A 23,346-nucleotide genomic window follows, 5' to 3' on the forward strand; every position below is an offset into this window, starting at 1 on the left:
CCTGAAACCTGTATTTATCCCACCACCCGGTATTTTTGTCGTGAGGACCTGCATAAATGTGTCTTTGTCTAGTGTGTTGTGATTTTAGGATAGCCCTTTGGTGGATGTTTTAGGATCATTGTCTCCAAAACAGTGGTAAGACTTGCTACATAAAGATATCATCCCATCCCCTTCATATTCTAACTTAAACAACCCCGGTGTTCTTTTCTCATAACGTTTCCTATCACTACACCCCTGACAATGACTATCTACCGTACCCTTGCCGCTTATAAATTGTGGTCTATGTGAGTCGCATACTTCTGAGGGGAACCATTTGTCGTAAATGTCAAAAAAATTCGTGTTCTAGTCCTGGTCTTACGGCTTTTAATAAGTCATCGGTACTTAAGGCTAAATATAAACTGTCAGTGTCCATCTCGCAGAGTTGAAAGTCGGTTCTATCTATATATTTGTCTATAAAGTCATAATAAAATTCTAACATCCTAAGTTTAGCGTATTGATAAACGAAAAAACCTATCTGTAGGGGAAGATCCCAATCTATTTTCTTTTTTAACATTTCTATTTCGTAAACTCCGTCGGAAAGTTGGGTCATTTTTTTAAAGCGCGGATTATTAATACAACGTCCGACATCCCTATCACTACAGTAAGCTATGTCCGTATGTCGTGCTTTATTCGTTATCGTTTTACCGTAAGCCGCGTTTCCTAACAATTTCATTGTCTCACTAGTAATTGCGTTATTAACGTCTATATCCCCCTGTCTTCGCGCGTCTGAAACAGTATCCCCAAAGGTCTTAAAACATGAAACGGGATTATATTCTACCACTTGATAAATTTTAGTCACTACCAACTCATGATTTAAATACCACTTTAAAAGAGGGGTCGCTAATAAAATTTTCTCCCCTTTAAAACTACCGATTAAAGTACGTCTACCGCTTGTCAATAATTTATTGTCGACCGCGTATTGTCTCATAAACGATCCGATGTCGTCTCGCGTAACGTTAGTATTTTTAAAAATCGGTGTCATCTCACTAAAGTATTCTCTTAATCTATCCGGCACTGTAATGTCGCATTCTACCAAACCAAAACACGAGTCGTCTAAAACAGAATCGATGATCTGTTTTTCAGTCAGGGGCCAGCTTTTACCATAGGTCGGTGTCGGTGTCTTTTGAGGTTTGTCACTAGCTTGTAAATTTTTTTTAATATTTGGGTCAATCTGTTTAGTGGTAGCCCACTCACATTCCCACATTTCTACGACTTTAACGTCAACAGTATCGGTCAGGTACTTCGTAATTTCGGTTGTCTTTTTAAATAAGTCAGTCAAGGGTCTATTATTAATAGGGTTTACTGTCTTATCTTTAGTTAAGGGACAGTCAGGGTGTCCGTGAAAGAGACAGCCATGGAACTGATAAACGGTTCGAGCCTTCGAATCCCACCCGTCTACTCTTATATGTCGGGGTCCTAAACTAACTTCGCCCCCGTTAAACGCTGTTTTTAAAGTTACTCCCTTTGTTGTTGAAACCCACGATAACCACTCCCAGGCCTGTTCCCCATAACGACTAGCTCTACGCGGCTTAAACCCATCCTCACTATTTCTAATAATCGGAAATCCTGTCGGCATTTTCTGCATTAAAGACCATAAATAAAGCGCGTTCGCGTCGTACCCCTTAATCGCTTGTACCACTTTATTTCTAGCCCCCCTAATGAAAGTTACCCCCTTTTCGTGATGTCTATGAAAAATTATGGAGGGGCCCCCTACGATATTTTTTCGGATTGATGAATGTAACTCTGATTCGCGTTCAGAACACAAAGAAAAAGAAACGTCTTCTGAAAGTGTTTTAAAAAGATATTTTAATGTAACCCCGGGGACAGAAATCGCGTCTTTGAAAATATCAACCCCTAAATTTTGGTAAAAGTTAGTTTGGCGCTCGAGCGCCTCGATAAAGGGCTTAACATCAATATTATTATAATAAATAAGAAAATCTTTAAAAGTTTGCATCCCCTTCTCTACCCAAATTTGCCTACACGTCGCGTACTCCTCGTCCGAAATATTACAATTTTTTAAGGTGGAAAAAAAGGCCGAATGCGGAGGTAAAGACTTTTCATCTAACACGGCTAAACTTTTTACGTACTCGTACGGGAAAAATCCCTTGGTCTCTTTAACCTTATATGCGGCGAGATATTTACTATAGCTAAACCCCGGTGCTAGATAGTTAATTATATCTAAGAACTTTAATTTATTAGTTGATATACACATAAAATTATTATTTCTTTTCACGACGTATTTAAAAGGTGTTTGTAGTTTATCTTCTACTTCTTCTTCTTCATCATTAAAACTAGGTCCCGCTTCTAACCCTTCTGTATTTGAATTAGCTAAAAAGTACTGAATGAAATACGGTTTAACGAGATTAATATCGTATTTCCCTGAATTAAACCCTATAACCGGCATTTGTCGCAAATACTCATCTAACCTATCGCTAAGTATCCTATCAAACCCTTTCTCATTAGCTTTATCATTACTACCCCTAGATTTAGGTGGATATAGCTCCCTTATTTGGTTAAAAACAGGCTCGAACTGTTTTCTCAAAATATCATAAGCTGCCTCAGCGATTGTATGTAGTCTGTCAATAACTGTAGTCACTAAGTCTTGGGGGTCACCAGTCGAAATAAAACATATGGGTTCGATGAACCCATCTACGTTTGATGCAATCGCACACGACAAGGGTACGTGCTTGGCTACACTAGTTGTTGAACTACCTAACGTGGGTAAGTTTGAGTGGTCGAAAAAACACTCAAAATCATAAGTTGCTCTAAAGGGGTAAACAAAATTACTATCTACATCTACCCCATACCCTTCTAAAAACTCCCAAATTGTCTTCTGTGTCTGATAAACCCCTCCCTTATACCTATCTACTGGTTTACCCCCATTACACCCTTTCGCGTGTCTGTTTAATTGCGTAACGGTGGGCCATAATTTATTACACATAGAACACGCGAAAGAGTGCCCCGTCCCATCTATATTATTAATGTATATAAAATGATTATTAAAAAATAAAAGATATAATGTTTCCCTAAACCTATCACTACTTCTAAGTTTGGGACAAAGGATCTGATTTTCGTTAAATTCAAAAATATCAATATTTATATTAAAACAGGACTCTAAGAGGGGAATTTCGACTAAACTAACCCCACTAAAATTATCCAAGGTCCCGAGACCTTGATATTCTTGCCACTGTTTCGCGAGGATTTGTGTTGGTTTTCTAAGATCTTTTGTGGGTGGTCCTAAGTGTCTGGATAAACATCTAAAAAAACAGAAATTGTCTGTGTAGGGTTTTGAATTTGAATCGTGTTGTAAAGTGTTAAAGGCGTGATTATGTTTGATGAAATCGGGAACGTCTGTGAGAAGGCAACCTATGGGGAATTCGTTAATGTGATATAGATAGAATGTGGTGGCTGGAATGATCTCAACGGCGTATTTCGTATTAGGTCTATTGTGTTGTGCGTAGTTTAGAATGTCTGCTGTGTTTAATTGTTCTAAAAAATCTTTAAAATCTACTCTATTGTTAATTAATTTGGGAAGTTCTAAGACGCATGCATTGTTGTTACTTGAGTGAAAAAACCTATATTCCCCTGTTTCTTTATGTTTTAAAATGGTATGGTGACTATAATTTATTTTGAACCGCTTAGTTTGTGTGTTAAATATGGTATCTACAAGTTTTGTATCCCAGTCTATTGGAGTAGTGTCTAGTGGGCTGTGAAAAAAATTGAATGTGGATATATGTTTGCCTGTAGTTGCGTGTGTCTGTATGGAGTGCCAATTGTCAATGTATATGTTTTGTAATTCGCTGTTTAGGTTATAAAGGGTGTCAATTTCGTCGAACGGTAAGTCTAAGTCGTTCACGTCCTCTAAATCTAGGTCTACCACATCTCCCCTTAGGTCATCTACAAGTATAGCGTCGGTGTCTACATTAACGTTACTATCGTTGTGAGGTTTCTTTAGGCGTTTGTTTGTTGTTTCGTCATAGGTCCTTTGTCTCTTTAATTGTATAGGTAGGTTGTCTGTTTGTCTGTCGTTTGATGATGCAGGTTGTTCAGTTTGTCTGTCAAATGTTAATGTCGGTTGTTCACTTTGTCTGTCAGATGCTGATGGGGTATCGATTGGTGTAAGTAGAGTGGTGTGTGCTGTGGTGGTGTGTCGTTTCAAATTGTCATGTCGTGTGAATATTTTGCCACATTCTGTGCACTGATGTTTTCCTCTGGCGTGCGCAGTAGCTTGATGTCGTTTCAAATTGTCACTCCTGTTGAACACACGTGGACAGGTGGCGCATTCATATCTGTTCATGGTTGAGTGAGTGGCTGGATGGGTGGTTTGCATCTCAGTCTGTCTGTACAAGTAAGAAAGAAAAAATAAAAAATAATCGTAAATAAAATTAAAGTAAATATATTTGACAACTTATTTAAAAAATAAATAAACTTTAATTAAAGGGTATAATCGTATTTTTATATTAACGGGTTAATTCCATTAAAATATATAAATAAAATAAAATAAATAAAATAAACAGTATTGAACTTACTTTTTAATGTTAATGTCTAAGCCGGCTTGAGAGCTGTCAGTCGGAGGGTTGCTGTATGTGGGTGGGGTTGGGTGGGTGGTTAATTCAATGGCTTGTTCAGTGGTTAGGGTTGACTGTATAATAAAAAAAATAAAAAAAAAAAAAAAATAAAACGAATACCAATGACTACTTATTTTAAAAATTAAAGATATAATTAAAGGGTAAAAAAATAAAGTTCCCTTTTTCTTAGCTGTTGGTATATAGGACAAGTGCAGTAGAGTTCACTTGTTTCTGTAGCTTCAATTTATGAAGAGCTAGTGTGGTCAGCACTATTTACTTTCCCTAACGTAAGGCAAGACAACAAAAGTACTCAGGGGCGATTTACTGTCTTGAGTCCGGATTCGAACTCGTAACTTACAGATTAACAGTAAAGCAAATACATTCGACTATTAATTTAAAAAGATAAATAAGATTTAATTAAAAGGGTATAAGCGTAGCTTCATTAGTAATCTAGGGGTGGGGGAGGTGTACATTACAAATTAAAGCTAGTACATTTAACTCCAAGAAAATAAATAAGATTTCATTAAAGGGTATAAACCTATCTTCATTAGTAATATAATGGCTGGGTTGGGTGTATATTACAAATTAAAGCGAATACATTTGACTACAAGAAAATAAATAAATAAAATTTTATTAAAGGGAATAAACGTATCTTTATATTCGCTGAGTTAACTCCCTTAAAAGAATATATATACATATATATATAATAAAAAATAAAAATATTAACCTTACCTTAGTGCTGGATGATGTGAATGTCTAAGATGAAGTGAACTCGGTATCACAAAGTACAAAGTCCGTATGAGGATAGTTGATTCTATGGATGCGGAATCACAAAGTATGCGGTCCGTAGCAGTATAGTTAGTTCAGTGGACGCGGTATCACAAGGTATGTAGTCCGTAGCAGGATGGCTGGTTGGCTGGACGTGAAGATGAGTTGAAGTCTTGAGAAGTAGTGTTTGAAGTAAAATTTCGTCTGAATTTATACTTTATGAACGCGTGGGTCAATTATGCAGGCGTGGGTCACGCAGATGTGGAGGTCGTTGAACTCTACTGCAATTCTTGGTTTAAAAAACAAAAACATAAAGCCTCACTATGAACGCGTGGTCTAATTATGTAGGCGTGGGTCACGCAGATGTGGAGGTCATAGAACTCTACTGCAATCCTTGGTTTAAAAACAAAAACATACCTCGTCACCTGCTTGATACATAAAATCAAAAATCTAATTTCTTTATCTCGCCTGTTTCACGCTTGCGCAGTGAAACGAGTCGTCCCTTTGGACCAAGACGCGGTCGGGTTTTCAAAGCCTATTGTCCAGCGCTCAGCTACCCATACAATGGGTATTGTCCTCACAGAATACAATGGGCGGCCGACGCGTGCCCGTGTTTCGCTTGTGCGTGGAATTTGTAAACATTACTACATGCTAAATTTATTCAAAATTCTATACGCAGACACCGCGGGTGTGAACAAGGGGGAGGGTGGAGCGGGCCATTGTGTACTGCATTCCAGGATTGACGTGCGCGTGTTTTAACACTTACGATTGGTCCCGAGTTTAGCGCCGTAATTTTTATCGACTATTCTATAAGCAGGCAACGCGGATGTTTATACAAAGGTTATTGACCTCACAAAGTACAAAAGAAGGTGGTCGCGTGCTGCATCACCCGCCATTTTGACTTTTATAAAAAATAATTCAAACAGACCATTCGTTTACAATTCAAGAGTTTTGCAAGACATTGTAACCAACAGCTGCGGGTTATACGCAGTTTATTTTGTTTTGAAGAAAGTTCGGGGAGCTAGCCTAAAACTTATTCTCCACCCTTTTTCACCGTCACCGGCTCGACAATATATTAACGATCGACTTATATCACGTTTAACACTTGCACTTATTGGGACTAATTATAAACGTTTATTTCCGCGCTTTCAAGATGTCTAGTGAAGATTGGATACTTGTGGCCAGGAGTAGTAATAAAGTGACGGAAATACGAACGACGAATGACAGTGGTTATAAAGTAGCTATCGTTAGTCAATTCATGAACAAAAACACTTTAAATCTTAGAGATCTTATGGATGGTACAGATCTTAAATTTCCTAATAATTCTGGAATTAATCTCTCTCGTGTAGCCTTTGAACGTTTACTCGCCCTGAGATATGATATTTTAAAAGCGTTTGATGACTTGGAGAAAGTTGAAATAAATTCATAAAATATAAGAAGTCTTTTGTTGTGATATAAGTTGTGTGTAAGTTGTGTGTGTGTGTGTGTGTGTGTGTGTGTGTATATAAACGCAAGCCATAAACACAACAACCAAGTAGAAACCAGGAAGGGGGCAATAACCGCCCGGCTGTTGGCACGTGTTGTATCTCTTTATATTAAGACGAGTAGAATTCGACATCCATCAGTCCTATTCAACAAAGATTTTATACGGTCAACATGTTTAAACATGACTTTTAAAAAAAAAAATCGATAGTAAAGGCGCGTGAGTTGGATTAGACAATGGGGTACAGCACCTGCCTTTGAGTATGACGCTAGTAGCGGCACACAAAAGGACATGATCACACAGACTTCAGACAAAGGGAGAATGAGATTGCAACACACAAAGGGAAGGGGTACCACCTGCTACCACCTCCCCCACCCGACCCCGGGTTTCACCCGCGTCACCCCCACCCACACCCTCACTGGAGGGTGGTGAAATACTATTTTACGATATACTGTTAAAGTCGGACTGTCGTCCAGGTCAATAAAAACAACCAACAAATGGGCAACTGGTCAACAACCGATAAACTGATCATCTGGTCAACTACTGGTCAGTTGGTCCACTGGTCAACAAAATGTATAACATTATTATTTAACCATTAATAAAACAATAGCTCAAGTGGTCAGTTGGTCAACTGGTCAATATATCGATCAATTGATCAAAACAATAACCTCCTCCTCCTCTATGATAATCGTTTTGGTCAACAAGTGGTCAAGTGGTCAACATACCGATCAAAACAATAACCTACTAGTCAAAATAAGCAACAGTTGTTTAATGAACAATCAACAACGGGCAAAAAAATCAATAGTTGGTCAAAAAAACAGGGACACAAATCAACAGGTGGTCGAGAATCAATCAATAACGGTCAAAATATGCAACAGGTGGGCAAAAATCAATCAATAACGGTCAAAATATGCAACAGGTGGGCAAAAATCAATCAATAACGGTCAAAATAATCAATCACTCCTCCTCCTCCTCCTCCTCCTCCTCTTCCCCCTCGCCTCCTCCTCCTCTTACGACCCAAACACGACCTACTATACTACTTATATATATATATATATATATATATATATATATATATATATATATATATATATATATATATATATATATATATATATATATATATATATATATATATACATAAACCAGAGGCGTATCTAGGTTTTCGTTGTAGGGGGAGCGAAAAGAGCAATAAAAGGCGCCGAATTTTTAACACGTTCTATAATATATATATATATATATATATATATATATATATATATATATATATATATATATATATATATATATATATATATATATATATATAATTACTAGCTGTATGTCATTACTTCGCTATGATGTAAAATAAATTGAAAGTAGCACTCTAAAGAAATAAGAAAAAACACACAATGTAGGCCGACAAAACAAAAATTGTATCAATCTAAACAAAAAATATATATACACACACACACACACTACAACCAAAAACAACTTGATTCACCACTGTCCGTTCACTTTAGGTCAATTATCCAACCCGGTGTATACTTAGGTGTGACATTAATGTCGCTCTACACCAGGGGTTCCCAACCCCGTGCCCGCGGGCGCCATGGCGCCCGCCGAACGATTCGTATGTGCCCGCCTCTCACTATTCGACAGAGACAGAATTTTTTTCATAAACATTATTAAAAGGTTGAAGGGGATGGAAATCGAAAGTTTGAGGGGGGGGGGGGTGCAAATCGGTGACGGGAAGGGTCGCTACGCCTCTGGAAGGAGTTTGTCGATTTAAAATAGGTGGTGCCCGCCACCCTACCGATATTTTAGAATGTGCTCTAGAGGAAAAAAAGAGGTTGGGAACACCTGCTCTACACAATTGTGGTGGTGAGGTGTGGGGGGGGGGGGGGGGAAGATAACCAACTCAGAGTGAACATAGCGTCAGTTTTTAGATGACTGTTCTAAACATACATATATATTACACAAATATATATTACACAAATATATATTACACAAATAGATTTAAATAAGTAGCAGTGGTATTATGACAATATTTTTTTTTACAGAGGGGTCCATGGGGGAGGGGGTTGTAACTCAGTAGCGTACGCAGGGGGGAGCAGGGGGAGCGGCCGCTCCCCCTCTGGCCATTTTCAGCAAAGTGGCGCCTTTTTGGAAACTTTTTTAATTCAGTTTTAAACAATGAAATTTGTTAAAAAAATATTTTTAGTCGGCACATCTATGTAAATCAAAAGATTTCTTTTCATGAAGCAATTAAGCATTATTGTACTAGTCTAGTAGTGTCTACGTTTACAACACGTATTAACAGCTGAATCATTTTGCCATTCTAAAAATAACCATTACGATGCGTTGCAATGTTTAAAAAACCTCTACGGGTAGTACCACTTGGCAAGAGGGGTGTTAAGTTTAAGGCAACTTTATAATGTTTTTGCGTACGAATAATTGAATTAGAAAATGTTATATATAAAACTGCACACATAATTACTTTATATATACAGTTTGAATCGTGTGATTAATTAAAAAAAAATACAATACAGAAACAAATACAAGTGATGTGGCACCTCTATTTAAATTTACTTATGAGCAAACTGCGTAGTGGTAGGGAAATTTTGACAAGGTCAACAACGTCATCACGATGAAGTAGTAGTATTCTTACAGTTTGGGCGATAGTGATTACGATTACAAATTATATGAAACAGTTAGAACCCCCTCCCCCATGGACCCCTCTGTAAAAAATATTGTCATAATACCACTGCTACTTATTTAAATCTATTTCTGTAATATATATCTGTGTAATATATATTTGTGTAATTTATATGTATGTTTAGAACAGTCATCTAAAAACTGACGCTATGTTCACTCTGAGTTGGTTATCTCCCCCCCCCCCTACACACACACACAAACACCACCACGATTGTGTAGAGCGATATTAATGTCACACCTAGGTATACACTGGGTTGGATAATTGACCTAAAGTGACCGGACTGTGGTGAATGAAGTTGAACCGACCCACCCCCCCACACCCACCATGAACTGATCTGTTAAGTACATGTAGAAAAACGCGTAATGATGTACCAAAGTACCATGCCGCCAGAAAATTAGCTTTTTAAACGTAAAACTCTGTGAATATTGTTTTTGCAATTACCAGTAAAAAGGTGTGTGATCAATACAGTGATCTAACCCATACCTATCACTATGTTAAAAAATTACCTTTAAAGAACTCAAAGAAGCAGTAGTGAATTAAAAATATTTGATCTGTACAAAAACACCGATATTTAGTTAAATGTAGGCTGTTATTCCGAATGTTATTCTATTTTATCGAAAAGCGTGGTTTTATACCAACTCTGATTTTAAAAACTTTCATTATGCTGTAATGCTTTAGCATTTATAATGACGATATATTATATTCTGATTATAGACAAAAACATTTTGTAAACACGAATAGTGTTAAAGAATTTCATTATATTCTAAAGTAATTATTTATTTGTTTTGACGTTTATAATTAAATGTGTAGATATATACATATTTATAGTAAGAGAGTGATTATTTCCCCTATTTCACTTGTCTTAATTAAATAATTTCCCAGGAATTATTATGTAAGAATTTTTTTTTACAAGAATTACAAAACAGATTGTGTTACGTTCATTGTTTTTTGGTTGTTGTGTGTGTATATATATATATTTTGTTTAAATTGATACAATTTTTGTTTTGTCGGCCTACATTGTATGTTTTTTCTTATTTCTTCAGAGTGCTACTTTCAATTTATTTTACATCATAGCGAAGTAATGACATAAAGCTAGTAATTATATATATATATATATAGATAAACATATATATATATATATATATATATATATATATATATATATATATATATATATATATATATATATATATATATATATAATTATATATATATATATATATATATATATATATATATATATATATATATATATATATATATATATAATTATATATATATATATATATATATATATATATATATATATATATATATATATATATAATACACGTATACAGAACTTGTTCAAAATTCGGCGCCTATTTTTGCTCTTTTCGCTCCCCCTACAACGAAAACCTGGATACGCCTCTGTTGTAACTGTTTTATATAATTTGTAATCGTAATGACGTTGTTGACCTTGTCAAAATGTCCCCACCACTACGCAGTTTGCTCATAAGTAAATTTAAATAGAGGTGCCACATCAGTTGTATTTGTTTCTGTATTGTAATTTTTTTAAAATTAATCACACGATTCAAACTGTATGTATAAAGTAATGATGTGTGAAGTTTTATGTATAACATTTTCTAATTCAATTATTCGTAAGTATATACATTATACAGTTGCCATAAACTTAACACCCCTCTTGCCAAGTGGTACTACTCGTAGAGGTTTTTTAAACATTGCAATGCATCATAATGGTTACTGATGCAGCTGTTAATACGTGTTGTAAACGTAGACACTACTACAATAATGCTTAATTGCTGCATGAAAAGAAATCTTGTGATTTACATAGATGTGCCGACCAAAAATATTTTTTTTAACAAATATCATTGTTTAAAACTTTGAGTTTAAAAAGTTTCCAAAAAGGCGCCACTTTGCTGAAAATGGCCAGAGGGGGAGCGGCCGCTCCCCCTGCTCCACCCCTGCGTACGCTACTGACATAAACATATTTAATAAAAAGTACGTTAAGGCAAGAAATACCAAGTATTTGAGATTAGCGTCAACCTTGAGGCTCAGATCCTATACAGCAGCTCAATAGAAAGGCTTAACATTCGATATTTCTGTTGTTAAAATTATATCAAGATTGACAGTTATATTCACGATAAATACATCCACATTTTTTTATCTTACCATACACTTTCAAGCAGTAGTAGATTTAAGTTTTTATCGATGGTGAGGAATTATTTATATAAAATAAAAAGAAACAGTTTGAATACGGACATTTTCACGAAGGATCTTCTTCAGTGCTCTCTAAAGATAAAATTACGATGGATTTCATGAACAAGTTTTTATTTATTCATATGTTGTTATTGTTGTGTAGTCACAGTATTGATAGTGTGATAATAAGTAACACAACATCGGCTACTACTAAGGCGGCACCTACAACGACGAAAACAACCACAAAAATACCCACTACCACAACGAAAGCACCAACGACTACTGCGAAAGCACCAACGACCACTGCGAAAGCACCAACGACTACAACGAAAGCACCAACGACTACAGCGAAAGCACCAACGACTACAGTGAAAGCACCGACCACAACGAAAGCACCAACCACCACATCAAGGACACCAATAACCATAAGCACTGGTTCAACTACACTGGAGACTGCAAGACAAATAAATTGTTCGGTAAGTTTTTTTTTTAAATTAAAAATAACAAAAAAAAAAAAAACAATTTTACTGATGAATTAAAAATCTTGAGAGTCTCATTGTGGTTTTTATTTCATCTAAAGAATGCTTATGTACAGAAACTTCTTACCTAACAATCTGTTTTTAATTTAGGATTTTCGAAGCATTTTTAAAAATTGTAACTCAGAATATCGCACGTTAAATAGAAAATATTTAACAAATGATAAGTAAAGAAAAAATACAGAATTCTAAAACATTAAAATAAGTAAAAACAAAAATGTAAGAACAAAATACATAAACATAAAGCTGATAATTCAAATGGCCGCCCTAAAAAAACAGCCGCCAAAATATCGTCTCTCTAAATGCCGACAGCAAAAAAACAATTACGAATGAAGTAGACTGACTTAATTTGTACCTACAGCTGTTCTTAAGATCTTAACATTTGTATTGTTGACAACAGGCTGTAGAGAACCCATCGTTAACCGACCCGTGTATGATTTGCAGCTGTAACTACGGCATGTATGATTGCTACCTAAATTGTTGCCAGCCTTATGAGTGTGTTGATAGAGTATACAAGCCTGGAGTCTGCTGTCCTTTTTGTCCCAACGGTGGGTGATTTACTCATTTACTAACAAAATTGTGATTTTCAACAGCAGAACTTTTTATATTTGAATATCACTTTCCATTTTACAACTGTATACAATTATTCCTTATCTTTGTTGTTGTCAGGTCGTAACTGCAGAATTGCCGGCTCCATAGTTCCAGATGGTCTTATGGTCGAGGTACCTGGTCGTGGAGTGTGTACCTGTGGTCCAGGGAGTCTAGGGGAGGAGCCACAGCCCGTGTGTTTTCCGGCGCCCACGACTTCTTCAACGACAACAACGACAAAAGCACCACCTACGACAACAACTCTTAAATCAACGACATCGAAACCAAAAACGTGTGAAGTAAGCACCGTATTTTCTCGTTGATACCACGAACCTTAGTGTTGACTTAAACGTATTAGCAACAAAAATAATTTTTTTTTCAAAAAATATTACAACCTATTATACAAAACATTATATTGATTTATCGAAATTGAAAATTTGAAACCTCTCTAGGAGTAAGCCTAACAACTTCCCAAAGTTTCATGACGATCAGATGAAAGATGTAGTAAATATTATATATATATATATATATATATATATATATATATATATATATATATATATATATATATATATATATAAATATATATATATATATATATATATATATCACTTCCTCGTCAGTCGTCAGTCGTCAGTCGTCAGTCTAGACCGAAACGCAGGAGTGAAAATTCGGAAACTTCTACTTGACCGATACGATTCACACTTGGCACGTGGGTCAAGACATGAAGACAATGCAATCTGAAATTAAATTTGACTAATTGGATGCCTAATTAATTTTTTATGAATTAATTAAAATTTGGACCGAATTAGTAGGCATGTCTAGCCAACCACACCACACGCGTCATCACGTTCAATAGCTGCGCCATCACGGTACGTTCAATAGCTGCGCCATCACGTTCAGTAGGCGCGCAATGGTTTTTAGTCATGTAACTCTATTGTAAATAAAACATGTAAAGTACTGAAAAAAATTTCATAAAAAACGTTTTAATAACAAGCTTTTATGTAATAATGTACTAAAAAGTAGAAAATAAATTATAGACTACTATTTAAATAACTATAAAGAAAAGCGTGGGTCACTTTAGTATCTATTGGATACCTTTACTTATGTTAAAGAAGACACCCACGCAAAAAATAGCAAAATATATAGAGAAAAACTTGAGGGGGGGGGGGTGCAAATCGAAAGTTTGAGGGGGGGAGGGGTGCAAATGGAAAGTTTGGGGGGGGGGGGTGCAAATCGAAAGTTTGAGGGGGGATGCAAATCGAAAATTTGAAAGTTTGTCCCCGGGAAGTGTCGCTATGCCTCTGAGGGGGGGGGGAACACCATTAAGTGCCGCACAGGGTGACACCCGACCTCGCTACGTCACTGTTGATATATGTAATTAGAAATTACAAATACGTATAAGGCTTACTGATATCTACTTCAAGCTTTCAGATTTTTAGGTGCCTATGAGCAGATGTTGAACGGTATATTTAAGACAGGATTTTGAGAAAAATAAAATGTATCATCAGTTCTTAGCCTTAGCGGCCGAATTTAGGGAGGCTGTCAGTGATGAGGCTTTACATAGCTTATTATAATTGTTAAGGAAGTAGATACGATTTACAGCTACGTTCAAGTGAGTGAGATTCGCGCATTCAAATACAATTATATTATGTAACAAATGAAATGGATTTACATTTATTTTTGTAAATTGTAATTTTTTTTAGCAAATTAAAGGACTTTATTGGGTTTTTTTTGTCAATAAGATAGGAGTTATTAGCTTTCTAAAGAAAATGATGGATTCTTTCAAAAAATATTTTCGTTGCTGTTTATTGTGGTTGTGTTGTTCAGCCAAGTCGTTGCCCGTGCTTTAGTAACAACATCAGCTACAACTAAAGAACTATTGATAACAACTGAAACAACACATGCAACAAAATCATTAACTACCAACAAGCCACCGTCTGCAGTAACAAAGGCATCTATAACTGTCACAAAATCAGCAACCACCACTCTATCGACTTCTAAGAAACTGCCTCTTTGGTCCTTCAACAGTGTGGATAGAGGGGGCCTGGCACCTGGGCAACGTCTCGCTATTCTCATCTTACCCCCCCCCCCAGCAATGCGCTTGGATTTTAAATACACAATAATCCAATGGTCTATAAGACTGTGGAGCCATATTTATTGTGATATGTTTACGGATTGCGGATTTTAAAATGCGAAGTGATCTAACGTATCATTTAACTTTATATTTTGTGTGGATTGTATTCAGTGATTTTACCATGCAAAGTAATGTAACTCATCTTTTATCAGTGTGTAATGGCTACGACGTGCACTATTTTTAAAATTTTATTGTAAAATAATGTATGGTGTCAAAGAACACACGTATAATATCGTTGTTTACTGCATTTCAATCTGTGGAACACTACAAATTGTTGGAACAAAAACAATGTATGTGATGAATTTTGAATTGTGTTTGTGTGTGTGTGTGAAGGTTGAGCAGTGTTCCTGCTTCTAAAGTTCTGTACTCCGGATGTTAACATTGTGAAATTATTTAGACTAACCTCGCATATTGAGTAATTATTGTATTTTATAGTAGTGTAGCAGCTTTTAATAAGAGCAAAATTCACTATTTGTTCTTTCCAAGGGTGTGGTCAATCCTTCTCTAAGTGACCCTTGTTTGATGTGCACATGTAGCAACGGAGAGTACAACTGTGAACAGATGTGTTGTCTACCTCCAGAGTGTGTGGACAGTGTACGAAAGCCGGGGATCTGCTGTCCAGTTTGTCCTAATGGTGAGTACAGCTTTACACAGAGAGTTTACAAGTTTACATTGGAAGACAAGTTTTTAAAATAGTTAATTACTTTGAGTACCCGCAACAATTAAATTATCAAACTATAAAAGCGTTTTAAAACAAAATGTAAAAACATTCGATCACCTTTACTTTTTTTTTAATTTCCAGGCCGAAACTGCATGATCGGTGGTTCCATAGTCCAAGACGGTCGTATTGTGGACGTCCCTGGGCTTGGTCAGTGTGGTTGTGGCCCCACAGCTGGGGACTCGGGACCGATATGTATTCCCACATCCCCCACTCCACTCACCACCACAACAACAAAAGCGACGACCACCACAACAACAGTCAAACCAACAACCTCAGTGAAGCCGACCACGCTAGCGCTTAACACTTGTGAAGTGAGTTGTATTTTTTAAACGTAACACCTTGAGACTAAACTAATTTTAAGTTAGTGATTCAGCTTAAAAATAGAAAGACTTGATTTATAATTAAGGAGCATTTGGCCTGACAAAAAGACTTTCATTGACACAAAAGTTAAACTAATGCGGCTATTGGTCATATCTGTCTTCCTGTATGGATGTGAGACATGGACCTTCAACGCAGACCTCTCCAATGGACATCTTACAAATATCGTATACATAATAAAGAAGCCTATGAAAAGATCACTAATGCAAATAGGCATGTCCCACGAACCAACAGTTTATCTAAAACCTTAATGCTATACACTGTATCAGTAGTGAGAAGAAGGGGAAGGCTAATACGTCGAGTGATTATTCGTGGGCTGCCCGTTTCAGGACTACTCAGAGCAGCATAGGATCGAGAAAGATCGCGGAAAATCATGAGAAAATGGAGTGTGTTTCAAATAACCACCCATCAATACGGACTAATGGATAATTTATAGATTGAAAATTTGGTATATGTTCATGCTCTAAAGCAACTTTTTATTATACACTTTATTGCATTAAACTGCATTTTTAATGAATTACAATTCAGGAGAGTATTTTTACAAGCTTTTATTTAACTTGCTTCCTCTGTCGTCAGTCTAGACCGAAACGCAGGAGTGAAAATTCGGAAACTTCTACTTGACCGATACGATTCACATTTGACACGTGGGTCAAGACATGAAGACAATGCAATCTGAAATTAAATTTGACTTAATAGGATGCCTAATTAATTTTTTATGAATTAATTAAAATTTGGACCGAATTAGTAGGCATGTCTATCCAACCACACCACACGCGTCATCACCTTCAATAGCTGTGCCATCACGTTCAATGGCTGCGTTCAAAAACCATTGCGCGCCTACTGAACGTGATGTTTAGTAGGCGCGCAATGGTTTTTAGTCATGTAACTCTATTGTAAATAAAACATGTAAAGTACTGACAAAAAAATTCATAAAAAACGTTTTAATAACAAGCTTTTATGTAATAATGCACTAAAAAGTAGAAAATAAATTATAGACTACTATTTAAATAACTAGAAAGAAAAGCGTGGGTGTCTTCCTAAACATTAGTGTAGGTATCCTGTAACGGACACCAATCTATCAGCCAGATAGATGGCGAACGCTCCCGGATTCGTTTAACTAATTACACACAGATGGCGATAAGCCTAAATAAAAGAAAGTTGACTCACTAGTTCGCTAGGACTTGTAATTAATGTCTAGGGGAAACACTAGAGAAACTACTGATGACAACAATACATTTAATCTGCATATAACTTGTAATAAGAGTACAAAGTCGTGGCAGAACACTAGATTTAAACAAGAATAAAATGGATTTACAGAATGAACAAAACCCAACTTACAATTCGTGGGAATAAATAGTATGATACACTATCACAGCTTTTAACACTTCAGAAAAATCACCACTGTATACATAACACTGGTATTAGCATAAAGAATTACTTAATCACAAGTAATATAACAACTTAATACTGCACGGCAACACACAGGGCTTATCTCTCTTCAACGACGTCTGACCAAAGACTGCCTCGAGACACCTGTGGGCGATCTATTTATAGACTTAGGTAACATGGAAGGTCACCTTCAAATCATAAGACCATTGGTTGGGGTGGTCATCTGGTCTGAAACAATCAATCATCTCTCGATGGAAAATTTCTGAGTCTAAGACTCTCTTAGTAAGACAGCGGAAAAAAACCGGTTATTGCACCACAGACCATATATGGTATTATAACAAATGTCAACCTAAAAATAAAACATTACTAGACCTAAGTAGGTCACAATCCAATAGATACTAAAGTGACCCACGCTTTTCTTTCTAGTTATTTAAATAGTAGTCTATAATTTATTTTCTACTTTTTAGTGCATTATTACATAAAAGCTTGTTATTAAAACGTTTTTTATGAATTTTTTTTTGTGCAATTTTATTAACATCGTCTTTGAACGCTTTTTTCTATACCTGTCTTTTTTTTTTAAATTCTTAGAGTCTAAATATTTGTGAAATAAATCATCTATACCAGAACACACACACCGACAGACATACAAACACATAAATACATAAATATATGCACTTACGTAAGTGTGCGTGTGTGTGTTTGTGTGTCGAAATGTATGTGTGTATCATCTTTCCCATTCTATGTTCCTATTTAACAAAGGGTATCGAGAACCCAGGCCTAGGTGAGCCATGCATGTATTGTTACTGTAACAGTGGTGAGTACGAGTGCTGGTACTCTGGATGTGAGCAGCCCAGGTGTGTTGACAGTCTCATCAAGCCAGGTGAATGCTGTCTGGAGTGTCCCAATGGTGAGTTTTCCTTCGATGTACCTGTTTTTGTGTTTGTGATTTAATCTTTTACCCTAAAACATCGAACCTATATTTAGTAGAAGATTTGATTGCTCATGCGATTTCTGACACATTTTACGCTCAAGTGTTTTACTCTTAGAAAGTTTTTTTTATTTTTTTTTATTTTTAATGCAAATTACAACACATTGTTTTTGGTCATACAATATTTGATGACTAAACGGAGTCTAGGAAGGCACTTATCGCACCTGCGGAAGTGTAACCGACAGCATATACCTTATGTATTACAACGATGTTGAGTTTCTAGCATAAACATATCTTAAATAGTGAAATGGCGGCACTATTACGACTACATTTGCTTTATCGAGCGCTCTACATTAGCTAAACAGTGAACTAGATTTGAAGTCTAAAAATAGCTGATAATAGGAACTGATATACCGTGCTGATATTTTAAACATCATGTTTAATAGTTGATTTTAAGTACATCGGATTTATTTGGATTTCTTCGTTTCCGAGAGCGCAGCATTGCTAGTAATCTGTAAATTTAATGGAAGATACATATCCACTCCACCTTGCAACCATTCTGTTGTCTTGTATTACCAGGCTGGAATTGTGCAATTGGAGGTCAGATCATACCGTATGGGAAGTCTGTGGTGATCCCCGGGTACGGGGAGTGCTCGTGTGTCACGAATGAGTACCTCGACAGTTTGTCAGCTGTGTGTGTGGTTGTCACTCCAGCTACAGCAACAACAACAAAGTCACCACCAACCACAACTACAACACCGAAACCCCAGAGCTGTGAAGTAAGTCGTAGTTAACAGTACAACATATTTTCGATTTATGATTTTCTTTGAAATAAAACTGATGAACATTTTACAGCACACTTGTCTATATATAAACTTTTATTTAAGCCTTAATTTGACTTGCTTCCTCCGTCTCTCGTCGGTCTGTCTGTTGTCATAGATCAAAACGGACGAGCGAAATTTCGGGAACTTCTAACTGACAACGTCGTTTCAAAGTTTGCAATATGTGAAGACAAAGCAATATGACATAAAGCTTTCTAAGTTCCTTACAAAAATACATTTAAAATAATTTAGACTTGTAATCTTAAGAAACTCGACACCTGATATTCGAATCTTCAATTTTCAGAAAAACTAAAAGCGTTTTCTTGTTCATTGAGAGGTTATTTTATATCTTAGGTATTAGGTAATAAGTATTTGGCTTAGAGATTATTTCTTTATAATTCTCACATAAAAAAGATCATTAAATTAGCCACATTGTAGTGATTTAAAGTCTAAAAATAACAAGATAAAAACGATTCGCACAGAATTGATAAGCCGCTATATTTTAATCAATTTTATATTAAATTATTTGTAATTATTTTTTGACTTGTTTGATTAAAAAACACTTTAATTAAGCGAAGGGGTCGTCCATAACTGACGTCACACTCGTAGGGGGGAGGGGGGTCCGTAATTTTGTGACGGTGTGTGATGACGGGAAGGGGAGGTTCAGATTGTGCGACGTCACACTTTTGAATTATAAAAAAGCAATGTTAGAAAACGAATTTTAAACGTTATTTTGCGTTTTAGAAAACTGTTTTAATAAATTATAATAACAATTGATTAAAATACTCTATTTTGACAGAGTTCAGACAAAATTTGGAGAAATATAGCTGTTTAAAAAAAATTCAACTGCAATTTTGAGGCGGGTTATAGGCTGAGGTGTGACGTCATTTTAGGGGGGGGGGTCTGGCTTTTTGTGACGACGTGTGACGGAGGGGAGGGGGAGGTAAAAATCGTCAAAAAAAGCGTGACGTCATTTATGGATGACCCCCAATATGTACATTTATTTAAACACAATCCCATGTATGTAGGCCTATATGTGACAACGAATTATTTGTTAACCCAAAATTATCTGTTTTATAAAGGCTGTGGAGAACCCATCATTGACAGACCCGTGTATGATTTGCGACTGTTACAACGGCCGGTACGAATGTGCCATAAATTGCTGTTTTCATGTCGAGTGTGTTGATAAAGTATACAAGCCTGGCGTCTGCTGTCCTGTTTGTCCCAACGGTGGGTGATGAAATATATCTGAAGTTGGTATTGCAGAAATCTCATTTACCGACTAAATAGACATGAAAAGCTGGTTCCAAATGGTTCCAAATTTTTGTTGCCAATAAGCACATTCTTCAACCAAAATTGAATATTTGATAACATTTGTGTAATAAGTACAAAAATTACTTCCGGTTTCATTTAGGCTAGAAGTAGTCAAAGAAATAATTACTATCAATATAGTATATAGTAATTTAGCAAACACTTTTATTTTTAATTTGGATTAGTAGAGTCAGGGTGTTGTGGTGATTGGGGATGCTATATTATTTAAGATAAACACAGTACTACTTTATACACCATAGGTCACTATTTTGTATTTTTATCATGGAAAACAATTGTTCTGACTTTTATTGTTTTACTCTCCCTGGCCATTACGGTTAACTTCAAGGAGAGGTTGAGGGCAGGTTTTGAATATATATAAATTGATAAAATAATTCTAGACTGCTTTTCAATGGCTTGTATTTGATACAAAAATATAAAAATGAGTGTAATCGATGGTTCCCAAACGGCTTTATTTTTTACAAATGTAACTATAATTATATCGCTTGCCACATTTTTAAGAAGATTTAAAAAAAATAAGATTGATTACATAGACTTTTCCTACATATTGTGTTTTTCAACAGCAATGCCTTTTATATTTAAATCTTACTATTAATTTGAACAGTATGTACTTTAATTATACAACTGTACGAAATTATTCCTTGTCTTTGTTGTTATCAGGTCGTAACTGCAGAATTGCCGGCTCTATAGTTCCAGATGGTGTTATGGTCGAGGTACCTGGTCGTGGAGTGTGTACCTGTGGTCCAGGTGGTCTGGGGGAGGAGCCACAGCCCGTGTGTTTTGGATAGTGTGAAAATCAACCTTGAATTGACCATAATTGTAATGCTGTAATCATGAACAGATAGAATTTCTAAAACCTTTTATCATCATTCTCCGTATTGTGTTACAGAAAAAGTGTTATTTTTCCTTTCAGAATTGTAATTTTTTTTTCTTGAACAAATAAATTTTCCAATATTATGTCATTTTTTAAATAATTATTTTTGATTAAATGCACAATACACAGACATTTTAAATCCCATACTTCATAATAAGCAGATAAATTGACATCCAATATATATTAACAGTTTAAAGAAAAATGTCTGGTCTGTTGAGGTACTATTGTGTTTAAATAAAGCAATAAAAAATATTTAAATGAATTTAAGTTGCTTTCTTGTTTGAATTGTTTTCAGGTTGTTTTGAAGACATGTTAAAATTCAAGTTGTGTTTTCTATGAACATTTAAGAAAAATTAGAACAGCATGCGCCCTCTGCTTGATATTGGATTGTAAATTTGCTACCATTAAGCGGTTCTCGGCGCCATTTGTAAAAAGTGGAATAGTTGCTAGTCATTTCAGTTTTCGAAATTGCATGTGTTAGATTCGATTCCATTTGTAAAAAAAAAATAGAAGTCTAGTATAAAATGGTGCGGGAGTTATCTCCCCTAAACATTCTTGTATATTACATTTCTGAAATACTAGGCATGCTGCCCAGCTTCGCTTAGGCTTTCGAAAACATTGAGAATTTGAATGCTTAATTAATTCGCCCATATAAGGCGCCGGTCAGTCGAGGTCAGTTTTGACCCCCTCGTCGTAGACTTTTCGGCCAACCGGCCCCCGTGTTCTGTCGCCCCAAGGCAAGATCCTGCCAAATTTGAAGCGCCTGTGGCGCCGGGAAGTGCCATATCGGGCACCCGACAACTTAGCTTTATATATTATAGAGATTAGCAAATTGCATAGATAAACAAAGATTTCAATAAAGTAATTAAAGCCTGAAATACTTTAGTATAGAAATTAATTATTTGAATAGATTCAAGATCTAGGTAGGGTCTACATCTGTGTAAGTCTAGTTTTTTTCTAGAATCTCTAGATCTAGATGATCTAGAATCTCTAGATCTAGATGATCTAGAACAGGGGTTCCCAACCTTTTTTTAACTCTAGAGCACATTCTAAAATCGACAAACTCCTTCCATAACTTGTCATTTTCCCATAATTTATTTTCTTATTTTCTTATAGTCATAATGTATTAATAAATAATAAACAAAAATGTTTTAAAATAATAACATTATTTGGCATTTTTTTCAAATTGCATACACACAGAGAAATGTATTTACAAAACGTAAATTGTGCAGTCTGACTCGCCGCTAGACAAGTTGGGACAAGTATCGAACATATTTAATAAACCTAGGCAGTAAAAAAAAATTAAAACTGTAACAAATTAATAAAAATAAATCTTATTTTAAAATAATGTTTATGAAAAAAATTCTGTCTCTGTCGAATAGTGAGAGGCAGGCACATACGAATCGTTCGGCGGGCGCCATGGCGCCTGCGGGCACAGGGTTGGGAACCCCTGATCTAGAATATCTAGATCAAGAATCTCTAGATCTAGAATCCAAATAGATAAAATAATTTTTTTAAGTTTAGGCCGAGAAAATCGTATTGCATACATTTCATAGCGTACATAGCTCTAAATCATATTTGAATGAAATAGTTCATTTCTTTTTATTCTAAACTCGGAAGATGACGTCATCAGTTTCTTTTTTTTTTTTTTTTTTGCCTCAGACACGTAATTTATAGCGTCAGTTGTGTGTTCGCTTTAGTATTACAGTTTTCATCATCGGCTTGTGAGGACTGATACAGATTTACAATAGTAATATTTCTTTCTTACTTGTAGCCTGCTTTCATTCATTAAAGATGGTTTACTTATACATAGATCTAATATAAAACGTCTAAATGTAAAGAAAAAATAAATATTAAAAACCAACCTGAAACTGAAAATGCAAATGAGTAATT

The 23,346-nt window shown here is 35.6% G+C and overlaps 1 protein-coding gene across 1 annotated transcript; it reads left to right on the forward strand.

The window, feature by feature from the left end:
* The first annotated feature begins 11,774 nt into the window (after positions 1-11,774).
* On the forward strand, positions 11,775-21,688 carry LOC131936152 (kielin/chordin-like protein). The gene is made up of 9 exons (XM_059293061.1): positions 11,775-12,228; positions 12,689-12,836; positions 12,958-13,175; positions 15,500-15,647; positions 15,816-16,045; positions 18,261-18,408; positions 19,009-19,208; positions 20,333-20,480; positions 21,240-21,688. The coding sequence occupies exons 1-9, from the start codon at positions 11,863-11,865 to the stop codon at positions 21,365-21,367; spliced, it is 1,734 nt and encodes a 577-aa protein (XP_059149044.1). The 5' UTR covers positions 11,775-11,862; the 3' UTR covers positions 21,368-21,688.
* Positions 21,689-23,346: the final 1,658 nt, after the last annotated feature.

This window comes from Physella acuta, unplaced genomic scaffold (assembly GCF_028476545.2).
Source record: "Physella acuta isolate Inbredline_101_S28 unplaced genomic scaffold, ASM2847654v3 ptg000170l, whole genome shotgun sequence".
Classification (NCBI taxonomy): Eukaryota; Metazoa; Mollusca; class Gastropoda; family Physidae; genus Physella; species Physella acuta.